General features: G+C 40.6%; 1 protein-coding gene across 3 annotated transcripts in view; it reads left to right on the top strand.

Annotated features, from left to right (window-relative positions):
- Positions 1–20,883, top strand: part of cdkal1 (CDK5 regulatory subunit associated protein 1-like 1) — a 137,564-nt gene that overhangs the window by 30,648 nt on the left and 86,033 nt on the right. For all 3 annotated transcript variants that reach the window (XM_029838346.1, XM_011605473.2, XM_011605474.2), the window contains 3 exons: positions 3,363–3,459; positions 5,034–5,082; positions 12,235–12,355. In XM_029838346.1, the coding sequence (XP_029694206.1) occupies positions 3,363–3,459; positions 5,034–5,082; positions 12,235–12,355 (267 nt within the window). The remainder of the gene's footprint in view (positions 1–3,362; positions 3,460–5,033; positions 5,083–12,234; positions 12,356–20,883) is intronic.

Raw genomic sequence — 20,883 nt, 5'->3', positions numbered from 1 at the left:
ATTGTTGATCTAAATCAAGAACATTAAAACTACATTTTGTAAGTAGCTAAAGTTTATAGAAGTGGAAAATATCTGAAGTGGAAGATTAAATGCATCTTATCTCTTTCAGTGGCTTTATCACACTCACACACACTTGCTTGCACACCAGTTCACATCTTAATTACCAAGGCTTCATGGGTACTTAACCTTGGCCCTTGCTGCTTATGCTAATGCGGAGAGGTCAGGGGTGTACTGATTGGCTGGCTCACTGTCAACTCAGCCAGAAAACTGTCGGAGAGCAGTTGAGAGGATACAGAAGGAGACCGAGAGAGGCTAACTGTGTCTGTGTGTGTGTCTGTTTCTCTGTGTGTATTTACCTCCCTGCATTGGTATCTGTAGAGGGCTGAGGGTGTTTAGCAGTTGGAACAATCACTGAGAGGAGACACATGGACACTAGGCTCCTGGCCGGCCCTTCATTTCTATTCACCTTCCAGGTTGTCATGTGCAGCACAAAAAAACAAAAAAATAGTCATTTATCAAATTTGTAGCATTAGGAAATATTTACTGAAAGAGCTATTTCAATCAAAACACATTTTAACAGCTCAAGTTATGTTTTAACATCAAACCCCTTATTTGATAGCAGCTTCACAATTCTTTCACCAATCACCTCTGTATATATAGTTTTTTTACATCAATTTAAGAGGGATTAAGAGAGCAGCTGCTAAAATGCCATAACAATAATCCAATGGATATTTCTTATTGCTGGTACCTGTGAACACACCTGTGAGTCCTGTGAACATCAAGGTGTAGGATCCGCCAAAGGATTGCAGCCATGCCTAAACCTTCTTTCTAACAAGGCTGCAGCGTCAGCAAGGAGCTGGTGAAGTCATGCTTAGGGCTGATTCATGGAGAGAGAGCTGGCTGTTCTCTGATGGTGTGAAAATGACCCTCGATATATTTGGATTTTCTGACTGACCACTTTCTCCCATGGTACAAAAAGGACCGTGCTTTCCTACCCAAAAACACCATTCCCGGCAATGAACCGTCACATCCTGCGAGGAATACATCTGCATCACTGGCTGCTATGGGCATCATAAAAATCATGCTGTACCCCATCCTCCTCTGACCTCAACCCTATGGAGAACATGGACCTTGGAGCATCCTCAAGCAAAGAATCTATGAGGGTGGGAGGCAGTTCATGTCCAGACAGCAACTCTAGGTTATTCTGACCTCCTGCAGAACTTCAAGCACAACTGGCCAAAAACTCCAGCGATGCAAGAATTGTGAAGCTGCAACCAAATGAGGGGTCCGATGTTAAACATCTTAAACATCTTGACCTGTTAAGATATTTTTGATTGAAATAGCTTTTGATTTCAATAAATATGACCCCACCTAAAAATGTTTTGAAACTGCTGGGCATCAAAATTTGGAACAGTGAATTTAAAGTTTTTTTTAAGCAAAAACTATCATTGGGAGGTTTGTTCAATAACATTCAAATTATGCTCTAATTATGCTGGCTGTTATTTTTGGAATTTGCAATGCAGCATATTTTTGATTCCCGTCAAGTTTTGAAGCACTAAAGTTAAAGAGGCCGTTATATGGGTCACCCAGTATGGGTCGTCTTAATGCCTAGAGTTATTTTAACGTCATATTTGCAGAAAGGGGGCTTCTCAGGGATGACCTGATCAATTCAGTTGGACATTTAGTCTGGTTTAATTTGACTGATTCACTGTGTCTACTCAGCTGTTAAAAACCAGAATGTACAGGACAACCCTCACCACAATGCATTTGTATCACCCGGGTCATGCATGTATGCATAGGCTACTGTTGGCTTTTGACTCTGCCGTGCACAGTTCCGTGCGCGTAGAGACTGTTCAGAGCGCGTGGGTGTTCGGACACTGCGCGTGGGTGCGTGTGTGGTCTGGAGGCTACGAAGGGCAGCAGCCCAGAGCCGACAGCAGCCCGCCGAGATTTAGGGCAAGGTGCCAAGGAAGCAAAGGAAACGTGTGTGGGCACACTCACGTGCGCACCACACATCAGCACACAATGTCCTCTGATCTCATGGGGCATCTGCTCTGGTCTGGGTCAGTGGCAGCAAGCGCTCAGTCAAGCTCAAAAGTATCACCAAGGCAACCGCGCTGCATAATCCCTTTCCATCTTATCCCATCCACGAACTGTGTGCAATACGATTGGCCCGTTTCCCCCTGGGGCCCTGAGGCGACGGCTCAGGCGCTGTCTGCTTACTCTCAGTGTCAGCTATGACTCTGAGTGCGTGGGCGGGGAGCGAGTAGCACATTAAAAGAACGTTTGGTGCATTTTGGCAGGAGGCGGCGTGAATTATGCAGACGCACCCCTACTGTGTGCGTGTGAGTCTGTGTGTGCTGTGATGCCAATTTAAGTCCTTCATGGGGAACCATGTGGGAAGAACAAGCTACTTTATGCGGACAGCAATTCCACTCAGTCATCAGCGTACACGTGTAAAGTTAACATATGCCTAACGGTACCCTTGGTTGATTTATGGATTATTTGAGCAAAAAAAAAATAAAAATCCATCAGTCAGTCTTACAATTTTCATTTTTGTCTTTCATTCTTTGCCCTCAATTCCTCCAAATCTTACCAATTTTAGCTTTAATCCTCTGATGCTCACATTCACCAAATCACCTTTGAGTCTAGTTGTTAACTTTAACGTCCGTCTTCTCTTTCCATCCCTCCTCCTCTTCTAAAGAGTGCACAACACCGTCTGAATCAAACCACAACTGACAGGTTTCATCCAGTTCCATCGGCCTTCGCTGCCTCCCCAAATCCACAGTTCCTCCATAACATACATGCACCTCCCTTTGTCCACCCTCCCTCCTTCACTTGCTCCAGCTGTCAGGAGACTTCATTATTAAAGATTCATGCCAGAGACTGGGCAGCTCTTCCAAAAGCTTTTGTCACACACACACACACACACACACACACACACTGTCTTAAATCTCACTGTCACTAACTGGAAGTGACATAAAGGCGTGTACACAGATCTAAACACACGAGCACATGTTCGCGCACGCACACACACACGCGCACACACAAAAGGGATAAATTATTTTAATATTGGGTTGAGTTAATGCTGCATTTCATTACATCGAATAATTAGAAAATAATTGACTGTCAGGCCATGTTTAAGTGTTTTAATGTTACAGGCACATACCTCTCGGTAAGGTAACCAATAAACAACATATTTCAGATATAATTAGGTACTAGATATTTGAAATTTAATACAGATAATTATTGAATCATTCATTACTGTATAATGAATGCGTTAATGAATGAATATCTTGTAATATCAGTTGGCTCTCTGTTATAATTGGATATTCACTATATTTTGGTTTTGGTTTTCACAGAAAAGCCCAGGAACAGCAGAAGAAAGTGGTCGTAGCAGGTTGCGTTCCCCAAGCTCAGCCCAGAATGGACTACCTCAAAGGACTCAGCATCATCGGGGTGTGTTACCTTACACACACATGTATAACACACAGACACAAAAAGAGTGTGTGTTTCATATTGACAGTTTGACCCGTCATTCACCTGGCTGCCAGTCTGCTGTTTCTTATTCTATTTTGGCCTCCCTGCGGCTCAGTGGATCAATAGACCTCCTTGTGAGAATCAACCAGCACTACTTGATGGAAACTAGAAAGCCTTTCCAATCGAAAAAGGCAGAAAAGTATTTGGTGGGGGCGGGGGGTTAAAAGCGGACAAAAGTGTATGTAGAATATGTGAGAAGCAAGGCCTACATGTAAGAAAATAAATGAAAAACAGGACAGTGCCATAAAAAGCTTTTAGAGAGCTCTATATAACCCTGTATAATTACACAGCTATATAATGTAGCCTTCTTACCATTTATGGCTGAAGTTCTTTGGCCACTGGCCTCTTTCTTTTTCAATATCAAGTTTGTTTCTATTTCCATTCTTTTGTACGCTCCATGCTCAAGTGTGCTTTCCAGTCTAGGTTACCATGGTGAACCTTAATCTTAATTCCACATCATGGTAAATTAATTGGCCTAAACAAAAACAGACCTCCTGTTTGAAAATGAAGATGAATGAACCATTTTTGTACCCAATCTTGATTAGTGCCATCGTCTTTAAGCAGCGGCTGGATTTTGGTTTAAACCTTTCATAAAATATCCACAGCCATAAATAATATAACTCGATTTACGCCACATGTAACGTAATTATGTTCCGATTAAATAACATGTATATGTAATATAATTACATCCGGATAAACAGGTTTCTACATGAAATGGCCTTCAGGGGGAGTCGGAAACATCTGCGAAGTTTACCACTGTCAGTCCTTTCATTTTCATGAGTAGATTGGATTATGCATTGATTTACTCAGGCACACACACACGAACATACACATGCTGATGGTCTCTTGCAAACCCCCTCACCATATATCTTTGGTAGTTACAATCAACTGCATGAGGCCGGTGACAGTTGGTGGGTTATGCAAAGTAGATGCAAATAGCCGGTGCTGACTGTATGTAGTGATGGTGCTAACGGCTAGATCACGGGTGTAGTTAAGAAAATGCGATTCCTCTCATATTCATTGTTTTGCTAACCTGCCTGCGCTGGTTTTTGTGCATTTCTATTGTGCGTTTTTTGTGTCTGGAGCAGCTGGGACCTCAAAGACTGTTTTGTGTTTATGGTACACACAGAGTCACGCGAGGATATGGTTGTTCCTCCCTTTGATACAGACATGTCATATCATGTATCTGAGACACATCATGCGTATGCACACTGTTGGCCAGGTATTCATAGGATTACAGTGGGTAAGCAATATTGTAAATACCAGTGGCACGCACACCAACCCTCTTGGGATATAGGATTTATATGTATAGAAGCTTTTTATGTTTTCAGTGTTTTAATCCACTTAGACATCAACTACAATATGTGCCTTTAGGATTTATGTGTATTAGCATTATGTAAACCTGCAGACTGACATAATCACTTCCTATTTATCTGTTGTACTTTAAACATCCTTTCTGCCATTTTTAGTTTTTGCCATCTTGTCTTTTTCAGGTCCAGCAGATTGATCGGGTGGTGGAGGTTGTGGATGAGGCTGTGAAAGGTATTTCCACACACTGCTAGAAAATGAATATATTGGGCCTTTCAGTCAGAAATGGGCTTCAGAGTGAGTTTAATTTCTTTTCCAAGCAAAAAGTATATTTTAAAACTAAAAGTAATAAGCAGCCCCTAAAGGGAATTAAAAATCTAAAAGGAACATTTAAGAAAAAAAATGTTTGAGTTTTTTCCAGGAGGAAAAATGTGTGTAATGAAGATGCACTGTGAAAATATTCTGGAAAAAAAATAAAATAAAAATTCCTTCATGTTTGGGAACTTGTGCACAGTAGATGGAGCCTTCACAGCTTACTTCCCAACCCCTTAGCAGGAAATACAACAGAAACCTCAGATTTACTGAAGGGTTGAATACAATTTCAAAATGTTGAGTTTTGTAGCAGCTTTTGAAAAAGCAGCTTTTTTCCTCACCTCATGCACAGCTCGGAATAACCGTCATCTCACAGCATGTCAGCAATTCACTTTCTTTTGGTGTGTCGCTGATGTTGACCAGAGAAGTCACCACGCCAGCTCCCATTTTTAAAATATTTACAGGATAGCAACTATTGCGCTCTTCAAGCCACTTAAATAATTATCAAGGGTCTGATGCCAGATTTGATATCATGAGGATTAGGGGGTTATAATCAAAGTACATGCAACAATTCTGGTTATGTTAGATGATCCATAATTTTTTTAGAGGTAAAAAGTTCAAAAAATGTATTTTAGGTGAGCATCATCTTACTCCTAATAAACGAACATGATTGGGTCCGACCACCAAATAGGGAGTTAAGGTTAGTAAACTGCTACCTGATCACATGAAGGAGCAATATGTATATTTAAATAACTTGTACTGTTATCGCATTTGTGAACTGTTTACTGAGGATCAAAAATATTCTTAAGCCTTTTTTGCCAATGTTTGACAATTTTTGCCCCAAATGAACTCAGTTGAAAAGGTTAAACCTCATTGACCTCCAGAGGTCATTCAGGACTGTCCAGATATAAAGTTCGAAGTTCAGTCAGGAAAAACAAAAATGAATTGAGACATAAATAATGGATGCAACAAGTTAACTTAGTGTTGTTTGTATATGACATATTCAACATTTAAAAGACTTCATTGTCCGTCACATAGGAACAGATCTTAAAAAAAGCGTCACAAAAACTCCAACATTTAAACCAGTGAGATGTATCTATTTTGCTTAGTTTGTTTAAAGCAAATAAACAAAGTGAAACTTCTGGGGAGTAAATCAAACACAGATGAAACACAGGAATGCTGCAGCATCAATGACAACAATGACGCCATTGATCAGACCGGTGAATTTTAGACATTATGGATGATCACACAAATTGCACAACATGTAGAATCGGCCAGTCCAACTGGTGGGAAGCCTAAAATGAAGTAATCTTCCTACCACCTCTCGCAATGTTCATTTTTTGGAGTTTGCATTCTGCAATTGCCAACCACTGTTGGTACCAGATCAGCTCCAGGAGTATCGGAGCTTCCGGGTGGCATCGCTTGTATTTTTTTAAACTTTATTTAAATTCAGGAAAACTGAAGATATGACAATACCATGTAACATGGATACATTGGAAAGAGCTAGCAATTCTGACATGATTGGCCTGGACAAAGCATTGAGAGGATGTGCACTTTATCTAGAGTAAATCACATTTCATGACCAATTTATGAGAAGATAGAACAATTCCAACTTTTGGTTTCAGAGTATCCAGTATGTGTTTTCTGAGTGCCTGGGAATGTTGTTCTAGGAAGTGGTCTTGTGTGTCTGAGACACTGACAGTGAGACAGACGAGGAAGACAGTGATTAGGTCATCCATTCAAACTGCTAGTGAACCACTTCACTCAACTGTTTTAATGAAGGTCAGACAGAGTTTATAGTCCAGTGTAAAAGTCCAGTCACGCTGTCACAAACCACCAGCTGCTTTCTAATAAAGGACAGATTTGATTTACTCGTGTGTGTGTGTGTGTGTGTGTGAGAGAGAGAAACAGACACTACAGTAGTTTGCTTCAGTCTAATGAAGGACAGCTGAACTGATGCTGTCACACACACACACACACACACAGATGCATCAAGACTTTTATTAACATCAACGATTTGCTCAATCTTTCCCTGTTTTCCCCCGTCTCATCTTTTGATCTCATTCCTCCCTTCCTTCCACCTCCCACTCCCCCGTTTGTTCCCTCCTGCCTTTTTACCCTCTCTTTTATGCTCCATCCTTCAGCCCCTCCATAGAACCTAAGTTCTCCACCATCATTAGAGTTCTTTATGAGCTCATATAAACTGAGAGCTGTTACTTCAGTGCAGAGAAATGGGCATAAACCCTCTAAACTGGGAGATTTACCTCTGGTAATGGCTACTGAGATACTCAAACGGGCCACTAAAAGACACACTTCTTTCCTGCACTAAAATTGCTTCCAGAACCTTTTGCTTCCCCTATTCAAAAGTTCCGTTCTTTAGATTTCAAACAGTCCGTTTTGGTTCCATCTTCATTAAAAATGGTTACTCTACAGGTATGTTTAGTATGTTCAGCAACTGTGTTTAATCAGCGCCACTGCCGGAACATAAAGCTGAAGTTACTACCTGCTGTAAATGGCAGGTTACGTCTTTCACCTCTGGTGGAGCTGCTGAGCTTGCACATACTTAATGATTGTAGATCACACATTACAGTCCTCTGCCCGTTGACACTGTGTTGATGATTTGTGAAGTGTTTGTCATGGCTGCGGTCTTGATTCTTTTTCCTTTGGGATTGTATTGTATTTGATTGCTTAAACAAATGTTATAATAGTTTAAGTAAATTATGATCAACAACAGCTCTAAAAATCACAACACAAGCCTAGAGAACACATTTCTCTTGTGACATGTGATATTTTCCCCATTAATACATAAATAGCACATCTCATTCTCTCTGGAGGAGGCCTTTGTATCTTTGTTGGACTCTTATTATTGATGCTTTCCCACTGAGATAACAGCCCTGGTTGATGCTTGTTCACAATGTATATATTTTTTTAGATCTTCTCAGAGATTGTGTAGATTTAGTGTGTACGTGTGGAAAAAGGCAGCACTGAAGGTTATGAAGGCTAATGTATCTACTTAGCTAGAGATCAAAAGGTATATGACATCAATATAACCCCGCGATGCTTATTTCTCTAAGATAAACAAACCGTTTTGCTTTATCTTTTTTAAAAAGCAAAAGGCCTCCAAAGTTTCAGGACCTGGAGGACGTGGAAATGAAGTGTGTCCAAGGAGATGCCTACATATTTATTCTAGAATCTGTTGTCTCTGGGAGACGGTGACCTCCACCTTGAAGTGACAATAGCTGTTCAGAGAAGGAATCATCAAGAACAAAAACACCTTTTTAAAATGCTTGCATCAGAGGGCGCTTAAGAATGACAGTGCTGTTTGCTTTAAAAGTAAAATATTTACTGACTGGCCATTTTTTTGAAGAATAACTTGTTCTAATAACATGTTATGTCTAGATGATGAAAGACAGATTTTACCCCTTGTATTTTTACTCCACATCTTTGTCCCCAGATTCTAGTGCACCCCCATTCTGCTTTTTCTCAATCAATCCAGAGAGCCAAATCTTGGCCCACCACTTATGAGACATGTGATACAGGTCAGCAGGTCAAAATTGCCGCTCCCCACCTTTGATCCGAACATCCATCTCACTATCCCTTACATCTTTCATTTTAGATGATTTTTTTCAATCATCCATCCACCCATCCATCCACCCATCCATCCATCCATCCATTCTTGCCTCCCATTTTTTCTTAGAATCTTAAAATGGGCTGTGCATAGTTCTGAGTGGGTCGAAGAATAAGATTGGAAAAGAAAACACAGGAGATAAAGAGACACCCAGGAGGTACAGGATGCTGCATAACCTTGTTGAGCAGTTGATCTTTAAAGCACAGAAATGAAGATGAATACGGCAGCATATATCAGATTTGCTCCACTATTCAAAGGAACTATTTTATCTTTTCCTTCCCATTCCCTCCCTAGACTCTGAAATTGAATTTGGCTCTGAGTACCAGTGTAATTTCATGCTGATAGTGAGATTATTTCTTGAGTAGTTGTTAGCAATCACATTGATGGGGTCTTTTAGAAGCAAGCAAATGATTACCATGATTTTATAGTACAAAGGGAAAATCTTTTAATTTGGAAAAAACATCTGGGAACCTAACATCAGGCTCTTAATTGCTTCCTGCTGACAAATTGCTGCATGCGATTAGGTATTTATTTTTTTCCATACAAGAGGAAAAAAGAATTATTGTAAACAATATTTCAGAAGAGATGAAGTTTTAGAAGTAAATTCAGACCTTTTTGTTTTTAGCCTGAATTAATTTAGCAGACGTGGAGACAGATTTGACTCTAAGACCATTTTAAAGCTGGAACGTTTAGTTTTTATCAGCGCTACTGTACAGTCAGAACAATTCTGCAGTAATGAGAACCTGCACTGTTGTGACAGTGTGCACCCTCACCAAACGAGTAAACACGAGTGGACATTTAATTGGAATTCAGTGTTTAATTAAAGGGTTTGATTGTTTAAATTTGAAGCTGTGGTGAATCTCGCCTGTTCAAAGAAATATTAATGCAAGGCCGAATTGATCCATCTGTCAACAGATGGAGTACTGGTTACTCAGGAGAGACTATTTGAGCACGCATGAATTTTAAATCCACTTTTCGTGTCAAAAGGCAATCACACAAACACCTAGCTATAAGAAAGCGTGGCTGCATGTGTTTAAAGTCCCAGCTGTTTTCCACCTGGGAAGTTTTTCTAATTTCCTGGCTTGTACTGGGATATTATGACCGGTCACGCCTCACCGATTGGCTTTTTGTCCTCCTCCGGGGCAGATTGTCATTTTTATCTACCAATTGATAGCCATGCTTTCTGCCCTGAGCCCACCCTCCCAGGAGACCCATGTAAAGCGGATGAAAACAGGAAGACAATTCCATCCCTCAGTGCCTCCATCTCACACACCTTCTAGCCGGAAACGCATCACTCTCTCTTGGATTTGGAGGCAACTGCAGAGTTTCATTTGTTTCTGTCAAATGAAGTGGTCATGAAGGGATAATGCCTACCTTACATTGCACAGTCCAAGTCAAAAACAATAACCATTTCATGTAGAAATTCACCGTTTCTGGCTGATTTTATCCAATTCAGAGCATCATCAATAAGTTTTGCTGTTGGATCCGAGAGTAGCGGATATTTTACTCATTGTCACTTTAACTCTCACGTGTGTTTTATTATCAGGCCTCAATCATCTGTTTTTCTTCTTTACCATTTTTGGCATTATACTCTAGATGAGCTTCAAAACTATATTTAAGGTCCTGAGCAGCTCAACGCCCAGCAAGGACCCTGTTCCTGCTCCTTATTTTTTCCTTTCCTTAGTGGTTAGATGTGAAAGTATCCCATCCTATCATGGAAAAATGGTTCAGTTGTACCAATTTTTCAATGCCCCCTCCACCTTGTTTATTTTTTTTATCGTAGGTGGACAAAATTTGGCAGGCACATGCGTCATAGGAGGATGCACAAAAGGTCTCTTGACACCTTGACCTTAAATCAACAGGAAGTTGGCTATGTTGATTTGAGTGGTCAATTTCTGGCCATTTTTGGCTCATTTTGGGCTTTTTTCACACTTAGCATTTGAACAAACTCCTAGAAATTAGATCTGATTCTGTGTTGTCTTAAAGAATAAGACAGGACATTTTGTTATTTTTGCTCGTCTGTTTTTGGCCTCTATGGTATTTACAGAACAGGACATTTTTTTCAAACTCCAGCCATGGAAAAAAAAATTGAGCCAGTTACTTTTAAAATTATATGTTCTCTCAATGTTGTTCTTTAGTGGTCCTGACATGTCAAAATACCCCAAATACTGTATACGCTGACTGCATTACAAACAGCTTCTTCTGCCTAAAGACATCGGCTGCATCTTGAATTCGCAACACAGTGCAGCTTCAACTGGCAGTAGAGGAGTTCACATACGGGCGTTCAACATTACCATCTTAATGTGTGTGAAAGGAGCCACAGATGTTTTCAAAATGATTGTTCCCATGATTGTGAGTTATTTACTGTGTTATTGGTTATCTGTCATCAGTTAAAGAATCGGTTATAGTTAGTATTCCACTCAATGCCTCTTAAGCGCTTTCTGTCACCACGTCGTGTCCATTGTTTTGACTTAAAAGCCTTCTAGCTTTTCATATACGCATAGATTTATGGTTCAAATTGGTACACGCACACTGCGAGTAAGTTATTTTTCTAGTTGACCCTTAAATCTAGTTTATTAGCTTGTAGTAGTTTATTTTCCCACAAATATGATCGCAAATACATCGAAAAGATTAATTAAACTGTTGTGATCGGTGCACCTTTCAACAACTCCCCTAATATTAAAAAAAAACTACAAACTAAACTGCCAAATGCTCGAGTTTGAAACATTTTCAGTCCTTATCTCTTCCAACTCCTGACAAACTCAGCCTTTTTTAAAAATTCAAAGGAACATCGTTGCAGAAGGCTTTGGTGAGAAGTCCTGTATATTTCCCCCGGTGATGTAAAAGGGTAATTCCCAGTTATAGCATGACACCAGTGTATGCGGAGCGTTGGATGTGTTGACTGTATGTCTTGCTCATTTGTGATTCACTTCCTGCTGCTCTAAACCCAAGACGATTGTAAATATGTAGATTTGCACCATTTTCTGTCACACTGTTATGAAAACAACTAGACTTTTGTAAGTCTCAGCACAAACTTTGGTCTGAACATTGCAGAGTGCACAGGGAGGTGAAAGTACACGCAAATATAATGCATAATGTACGCCGGGGGGGTTGTATCTAGTAGACTGCAGTGGTTTCAATAAAACTTTTCTTATATTACTATTTTGAAATGCTGAGAGGTTTTATGCAGATTCGCCTCAACACTGTAGATACAATAACCAACAATTTCTAATTAAAGTTGAATTGAAAAAATACATTTCTTGTGTTTTAAAGTTTTACTCAGTTCATCTAGTTAAAACTTGCCTATAACTTGAGTTAAGCCACAACAGCAAATGTTTGCTGTGTATTTCCCCCATGCTGATACCTTCAGGTGCACACTCATTTTAACATGCAACTGATATTATGAAAGATCATATTAATAAAGTTATTTCTTCTTCCACTTTCAGGTCACTCTGTTCGTCTATTGGGACAGAAGAAAGATGGAGGTCGGAGACTTGGAGGTGCCAGACTGGACCTGCCCAAGATCAGGAAGAACCCTCTCATTGAAATCATCTCAATTAACACTGGGTAGGATAGACACAAAAACAAGGCCTCATGCACGCTCACATGATGTAACCACAGCACATGGGCAGCTGGAATCTGTGGAATGGTCACATACAGGATCAGATAACCTGGGTAATGACAGGACCCTAAAAAGCTGAAATGTTGTTCATTAACCGGGCCCAGCTTTGTTGTGACGTCACCTTAATCCCGGTTTGTTGGCTTGCGCAGCAACAACAGGTGCAGGCGCTCTCCTCTTGATTTTGGGGGATATCGGATTTAAATGAGGGATTAATCGGAGCAGGAAGAGCATCATCATCCAAATTTTGGTCCAGTCTGGGCTGATGTCTGGGCTGCCTGTGCCGCATTTGTGTGAATTAATGTGTGTATGTGTATGTGTATGTATGAATAGAGAAACAAGTCAGGGCCAGGGCACTGTGACATTTCATAATCAGAAACAAGTTTACACCATTGAAAGCAGCTTTAGATTTAAGTTCTGAGCATTATATGCTTGTTAGCTGTAATGTGATATTCTTTATGCATTACTCTGCACACTGGCTTGAAACCATCTAGTTTTTGTTTAGCCTGTTACAGCTGGTTATTTTTGCTATTATAAACTCTTTTCCCCTTGTACACCTATAGGGTCAAAGGTTATTGGTGCCATCAAAGTCTTCCTATCATCAAATGTGACACATTGCTTCAACCTTTAATCACATTAAAACTGTGCCGTGTTTGTGCAGATGAAAATCCAGCCTCTCTCCAGCAGGGGGTCTATATCTGATCCAGATGAGAGCTTTGTTTTTCACGAGGGTTAAGCTGGTGACGAGCAAATCCCTTGTTTTTGCCTCGACTCTTTTTAGAGGCCTGAGGATTACTCCGATATTTTGATTTAGGTGATACAGCTGTTCAAAAATCTCCCCCAAATTACACTCAGGGTGCCATAAATCCATACTTATTTTGTGCTTTTCTGCAATTTGGTCAGTGATGTCATCATTTTCTTGCCTGTGTTCGTGCTAAGGAAAATAGGCTGCGCTTAATAGAAACAGACAGAGCTTTGTGTAAGTCAGAGGCACAATGAAGCGTCTCAGTGGCTGCTGGTGTAACTGTCCCGCTGTCATTTCAAACCATAATTTGTTGTGTGTAATCACACTGTTAAGGGTTGGATGAGTGGAAGTCCTCAAAAAGATGGATGGATAAACATATTACCCAGTGTGCAAAATGGAAAAAAAAGCCATGAATGCGTGTACGCTGGAATACAAAATCCCTTTAGCTGAGCACTGCCTGACACGTTAGCATAATACCATTCCATATTTAACACATTTTATTCACATTTTCAAATTCCAGACATTTCTTTTTATATCCCAGTTTGGTTTAGCCTGATTTGATCAACCATTGTTCCTCTCTCCCTTCACTTTATTAGTGCAGATCCTGACAGCAGGCCAGCAGGGGGCTTCACATGGGACCGCCTATAAAAAAAATTAATTCCATGTTCAAATTGACTTACAATATTAGTTTCATTACATTGCATATTAATTCATTTGCACCCATTAAATTCAAATTTAAATGGCCTATTTTTTTTTTAATCAAGTTAATTTTATGCTTCCTAGAAAATAATTTAAGCATAGTTGAGTTCGGGTTACGATGCCCTCTGGCTTTGGTGTTGAAAGAGCTCTGTCAGGTTCCTCCTGAACATGCACAAATTGTAACAAGTCAATTTTCTGAACAAACCAATACATCGTATGGTTAGTATCGTTAGGGTGTGCAAAACATCGGTTTTATTGCTAGTATAATATGCCGATAACGCAAACGTGAGACGAGACTAATGGCCATTAAGGATATATTGGGAATATTAAATATTTGATACAATCTATCATGATTACCTTCTTGGAATTTTGCTGCAGTTGTTTTGAGTGCATTTTTCTGTTTTGATTTGTACATGATGATCAGTTCTTCAGACTTAATTAGAAAATGCACTTTGTGCGCAACAGTTGCTGCTTAGAAATTCTGCCCATGTTTTTTTTTTCTTCTTCAAAAAACAGTTCACAAGGCATTTTTGACCCTGAAAGGATGTCAAAACAACATAATCACTCTCTACTTCCAGGGACCTTGAAAATCAAAAATGTTAACAGGCTTTTGAACATCAATTTGACACAATAGGAGCTTCGAGCTAAGGTTTTAGAGGAGGTTGTTTTCTTTGATTTGAAAGGGCTTTTGAGATAAGTAACCTCCAAAGTTTGATTTGGAAAACTAAAATGGAAACCCTCTTTGACCATTAAAATGTCACATATTAAACTGACAAGTGGAGTAGTGGGGAACAGAACCATAGCATATAAAGAAAGAAGCAGAGAAGAGGAAATAGAGTTGGAAAGAAACATTTTGCTGGATGTTTTTCAATACAAGATGAATCAGATTTTCCGCCCTGCTTATTTTTGCCTTTGACTCCAGCAGCTCATGGTGGACATGTGTTCTTTAATTGGTTTATTATCCAGATAGCATTTAGTTTTGAATTGTTCCTTTTTTTCCTTCATAATTCCTCTTAATGAAAACAGATCAGCCTGAGGGCAAAGTTCAGTTTTCATGGGCTCCGGACTAGAAAAAGCCTTCACTCAGTCTTTCTAATGCTTCCTTTTGTGTTCCAGATTTATGATGCTTGCTATCGAGATGCAAGTGTGTGCGTTTTGCCCTAGGCTGCACTAACGGTCGCAGATTAGGCTTTGTATATGCCTACATCTGTGTCGTGAGTGATGTGAAAGCCCTTTTTTGTGAACTTGTGATGCTTAGTGCCATAAACAAGGAATCCACAGCCACTCAGTCAGCACGGCTCATTAAACTTGTGTGATCATTTGTTGCTGATTGTGTGAACCATTGATATTTGTTGAATAGTTACAGCTCATTTAATTTAATTGTGTCTCTCATCTCATGGTCTCTATTATGGTCACATTTCAGCAGGCCTGATATCTATCATTGTTACGATGATGTGATATAACCAGTAACCCAACACAGTGTGGTAGTCCATCACCTTCAGTCCGGCAGGCTGATGGGAGAAATGGCCTGTCAATCAGCGGTCTGAAAATGTATGAAATGTGTCTTAAAATTGCTCATAAACTCCAAAAGCTAAACATCCTAATTTCGATAGCCCCTTCAATTAAAGCTGAAAATACATTTTATTTGGAGTTGAAGTCATTGTGATGGGTACATTCAGAGTTCTGCTTGCTCAGCTGTATTTTCACCACAAACACTGCGTCTACCTGTCACTCGTCCCCTCATTAATGAACATGGCCCAAAGATACTGAACTTCCACTTGGCAGCAACCTGGAGAGATGGCTTTAACTTTTGGTCTATATTGAGCACATGTTTGCTGATTATCCTGCGGTGTTGTCGAAAGCTAAGGGTTGCTCACAAGCATGTTTGCTAACCCGCTCTCCACTTAAGGGAAGCTATAAAATCATGCACTAGCCACACACGGTTGAAAGGGTCTTTGTGTGTCTTCACACCCTTTGTGAGCATGTTTGTGTTCGAAAGACGGGCTCCAGTGAATAAGTTGCTCCTGTGGTTTTGTGACGTCTGCCGCAAATCTCCATCCGTTTCAACACCGACCGGTTAGAATAACAGGCCTTATCGACCCTACTGTTGACATTTACATTGACTTATGTTGAGCATTGAAACAAAGATGCAATATTCAGGACTCTATGTAGCCACAGAGCTTTAGCAGTATTACAATAGGCTCTTCAAAACAGGCAAGGCAAAGTTCATAATGACTGTAGAGCCAAACATACACTGTGGGATTGTAATAATAATCATCTACTTCTCCTTTTTTCTCAGAGATCAGGATGGTCAGCGTTTAACTGTAACTTTAACATTTTTCTTAATAGATTAATAGCAATTACTGCGTTTATCATCAGTGGTGATTGTCAGGATTTACAGGAAGCACACATTATTGACAAAAGTCACACACCTTTCTTCCCTGCCAGCACTTAAATCACAAACATCAACACCTCATAGTTACTATCCTTTAGAACGCTTCTATTAGCATACCTTACAACTTCTTTTCATAGTCCTCCTTGAATGATTTCTGCTTCCAAAACGGTCAAACTCATCGTGTTTTGTTCTTGTTACCGGCAACCTTGGTGGGCAAGGAATAAATCAACAATAGCCAAACCACTAATTCATGTTGGCGCACGTTATTGTTAAACCTTTTAGTCATTTTTTTTTTTTTTTTTTAAGAAGTGTACTTGGGAGTCTAGAGAGGGACAAAGTAAAAAGGGGGGTGAGATAGGAAATCGTTAGCAAGTAAAAAGCAAATTGAAACAGGCCTCTGTGTTCTTTTGTGATTTGAAATCCTCAGTCTTCAACAGGGGCCCCAGTGAAGAGCTTTTTTTTTTAAGCTCAGATGCCACAGAAAAATAGCCTGCAGCAAATGGTGTGTGGTCAAATTAAACGGCGTGTCCGCTGTCACCCAGACCGACGGCGAATGCCTCAACGGCCGGTGCACGTGTGATATTTCATGTAGATCATTTGTCCACATCAGTTTCATGCTGCTCTGCCCGACCGTGCTTTCATTTTGTGGCTCTGTGGTCAATGGTCTCATCTTCTTTGAGCGGAGCAGAAGAAAATACACGATGTGAAAAAGAAACCAAAACAAAAGGAGTGAGCCGTGTTTACACACGTTTCTGATCATGTACTGTGTGTGATCGTTGGCATGTGTGGATGCACTGTCTTGCACTGTCTCTCTTTTGATTCTGTAGATTACACACACACACACATAAACACACACACACAAAAACATGACGGTATTACCACTTTCTTTTCTATTTTGTTGCCGACACACACGCATGTGATTATATGCAGACACGCTCACGGTCAGTGAAGCACACACACCCCTAGCTATGTTCCATGGTGGCCTTCCCTGCTGTTTATCAAACCAACGTATGGGTCGTTTTCAGCTCCACTGGTCTGAACATAGTATTCCATTTCCCTCTTCCCCACTGCTTAACACACAAACGCACAAATACATGACATACAGACGTATGCACACCCCTGCGCACGCGCCTCCTTCCCACTCGCTCACCAGGAGAGTCCCCACTCCCCATAGTAAATCCAAAAGATTGATGTGATTCCTCGGACAAAATGAGATTGTGTGTCATTACAAGGCATTACACTACAGAACCCCCGAGAAACTAAATTAGCCTAGAATGTCACGGCAAACACAGTTTATACACACAACAGATTGTCTCAGAGATTATGAACAGAACACTGTTGTGCTTGTTTACTACTGCACGGTCTTGGAGAAAGAGTCGTTGTTGGAATAATTGTCAAGAATTCAGTTCCGATCTGAACCCAAACGATGTCAGAAGTGTCTCTGAGTGGCAGATGAACATTCTGCCTCCAGAATAAACGTGTGTGGTGGAAATAGCAGGTAACCAGAAGAGAAATGTGTCTGCTGTCATAAATATGAACACATTTCAACTTGATTTAAAGACGGGCAGACGTGATCAAATCAGCTCTCTGAGCAGTTATTTCCATTTTTAGATAAAAATTGTAACCTCAAAAAATTCCAGCAGTTGACAATAAACATTCTTCTCTAAGAACAATGAGCCGCCTGACACAAACACCGTCGGCAGTCAAAACAAGAAGTTGGGTCCTACGGTTCCTCCGTAGACACGGGTTTACAGTTTCACACGCCTCTATCACACACATGCATGCGCCTTCACACACGCGCACGTACATGCATAGTCTGCCTCTCTCCAGTCAAAACAACAGTGTGCTGTGTTGGTTGTAGAAAGATCAGCATGTGACGAGTTTAATATAACACACAAAGTGCTTTCAGAGCTCAGCGTCGGGGAACACGAGACTAAAGAGCATCGCCAAAAGATTTTCACACAAACACACAAAATACATAAATTCAACACAATGTGGAGTATCGGTTTAACAACTTTATTACTTGCTAATTAAGTCCAAACTAGTGGACATTTCTAGTGTTCTCCCTGTTGACAATAATCTGGTCACAACAGATGATCCACATTGTCTTGTGATTCTCTAGTTGGAAGGAAAACCTTTATCCACTCTGAGGTTCTGGGATCTCTGGGTCCGGTTTTCATGAAGGATCTGTAATTTGCTCTATGCAGATTTGCCTCCACTCTGATCAGTCTCCTTGTTACAGCTGCTGGAACAAAGCCCCCCCTCATGATGCTCCTGCCCCCACCCTGTTTCAGTGTAGGTATGGTGGTGTACAGGTGTAGAGCAGTCTTCTCTGAGGAGAAGCTCCTGCCTGGTCACTCTGGAGCTCTGCTAGAGGGCTCACTGGGTGGTCCAAGCTGGTACTGTTTCAGACCGATGGAGGCCTCTGTGCTTTTGGGAACCTTGGATGCAGCGAAACCAATGATGTCAATCAGTTGACTTGAACACAGATGGACCCCGGTTAAGGTGAAACATCCTACAGCCAAATTCAAGTATTTTCTTTTAAATGCAGCTTTTTTTTTTAATGCTGTTTATGCTCTTTACATCACTTGGTTTTCCTACTTTTCTCCATATTCTTTTTTTTAATTTTACATTTGTGTGTTTTTCATTCATCCCAACCTTTTATCATGGCTAAAACACTTTGGATGCTGATTAAATAATAAATAACAGTCTTAATTTGAATGCAACCATCTTTCATCACATTGGATCAAGGGCAAAAAAGAACTAACAACTTTTTGAACAGCTAATCATCTTCTATTCATTGCTTGTAATGGCTCTTCCCTCTATTGTCCCACTCTTCTTTGTTTCTGGATTCAACCGTATTTGACTTTGAGATGACATTTAGAGTAAACTTAGAGGCACGAGGCTTTGTTCACCACTGCGATCCCAGTTTTTAAGATTTTTTTGTTCTCATCTCCCTCTTCACAAATCCTCATGGTGCATTTTGTTTATCCACAGAGCAGTTTTTAATTAATGTCTTTAATATGCTACAAATGGGAATCTGTCCTGGGTGAATTATTGCGTGTCGGTGTGTGTGAGTGTGTGTGTGTGTGTGTGTGTGTGTGAGAGAGAGAGTGAGTGAGGATTGTGTTTGGCAGGAGAGGCGTGCACAAATGTATGGAAAAACCTCCCGGTTTTCCTTTCTTTGTTGCGTTTTCAAGGCTGCAATCTCATGATAGGCTGCGGCTCTCGCTCACACACACGCACGTGCACACACAGGTCGACAGGGGAGGTAGCCTCTCTTATTGTTTTGTTCATATTGTTGAACTTTACTGTTTGTCAGGTACAAGAGCTTCCTCTGTGTTTTAATTAACTGGGACTAAGAAGGGCAAGGAGACAAAACAAAAATGGGAATGGATGGAAGATTAATACATTTTGTTCTATATTGTCATACATCATCCCTTTGGAACTCTGGCAACACAAGTGCTTTCCAGTTTATGCGCACAGAGAGCGACTACTGTTGGTGTTAGGGGTGCTGACTGTTTGTCATAGTCACTTTAGACTGATGGAAGGGTCAAATCTGCTAATATATTGTTGTGATACTGGACAAATGCTCAACACATACACACACACGCACACACACACAAAGCAGGCCACTGGCTGTCTCTTGAGATTAATGTTGGTGTGATCCACTGAGCTGGGCCTGATCACATTAAGATGGATGGACCCCCTGGTGGTGTGTGTGTGTGTGTGGGTGTGTGTGTGTGTGTGCGCGCACGGGGCCCCATCTGCCTGTGTTTTCTCCACTGCTAGGTCCTGTGACCTAGCTGCCATCCTTGGTGCCCTCAACAAAGATAAGAAATACCCTGTAAGGGAGAGATTCTATTGTATGTAGAGAGCTCCGTTGTCTTTCATTTTAAGTTCTGATGCTATTGACGTTTCAGTGAGTACTTACTAATCGATGTAGGCTCAGAACGAAACTGCTTCTTAAAGCCATTTCTGTAAATATGCAGCATTTCAGCTAGTTTAATCGTTATACCTGAACATTTGAGGGCAGAGTTTCATGTGGTCATTCTGCGAGGAGATGGCCATCATCCGAGCAGAGGCTGCTGAATCAGAGCGAATCTTCTGAGTGATATCTGAAGATGTTCAAATCTGCATTAACAGAAATGGCACATTGCATCTTACTCATCGGGGGTGTTTACATTCTGTGATCACAGCTGACTTGACATCATCTTTCTGGACATCAATACATCCGTTATGATCAAGCTGTGAATTCTTATTTATCATTGGAAAACATGTTTCACTTGAGAAACTAGCGTTTGTAGTGTTTGTACTGTTCTTCACACTAGTTTCACGGTGCCTGAGTCTAGTCTGATAAAAACAAGGTTCTGCAACTAATTGGAGCGTGTGACAGACATGCACGTCAGTTGTGAGTGCTAAATGTCAGAAAGCCAGTGTACAGTGTAATTCAAGTCTTGTCTATTTGTGCGACTAATAAGTGAATCCAAAAAGGGTACAATGGGGACTTTCATTTAATTTTTTTTTCTTTCACCATTGACTCAGACAGTTGAAATAAAAGCCCTCTTTATCCTAAACAAAGGCTTCCCTAAAGTTGATACTACGCCATGCTCTGGATCTGGTTTGAGGCAGTATTT

Source organism: Takifugu rubripes, chromosome 7, assembly GCF_901000725.2.
Source record: "Takifugu rubripes chromosome 7, fTakRub1.2, whole genome shotgun sequence".
Lineage (NCBI taxonomy): Eukaryota > Metazoa > Chordata > Actinopteri > Tetraodontiformes > Tetraodontidae > Takifugu > Takifugu rubripes.
The sequence above is the reverse complement of the archived record's forward strand: the minus strand, read 5'-3'. Positions and strand labels throughout refer to the sequence as shown.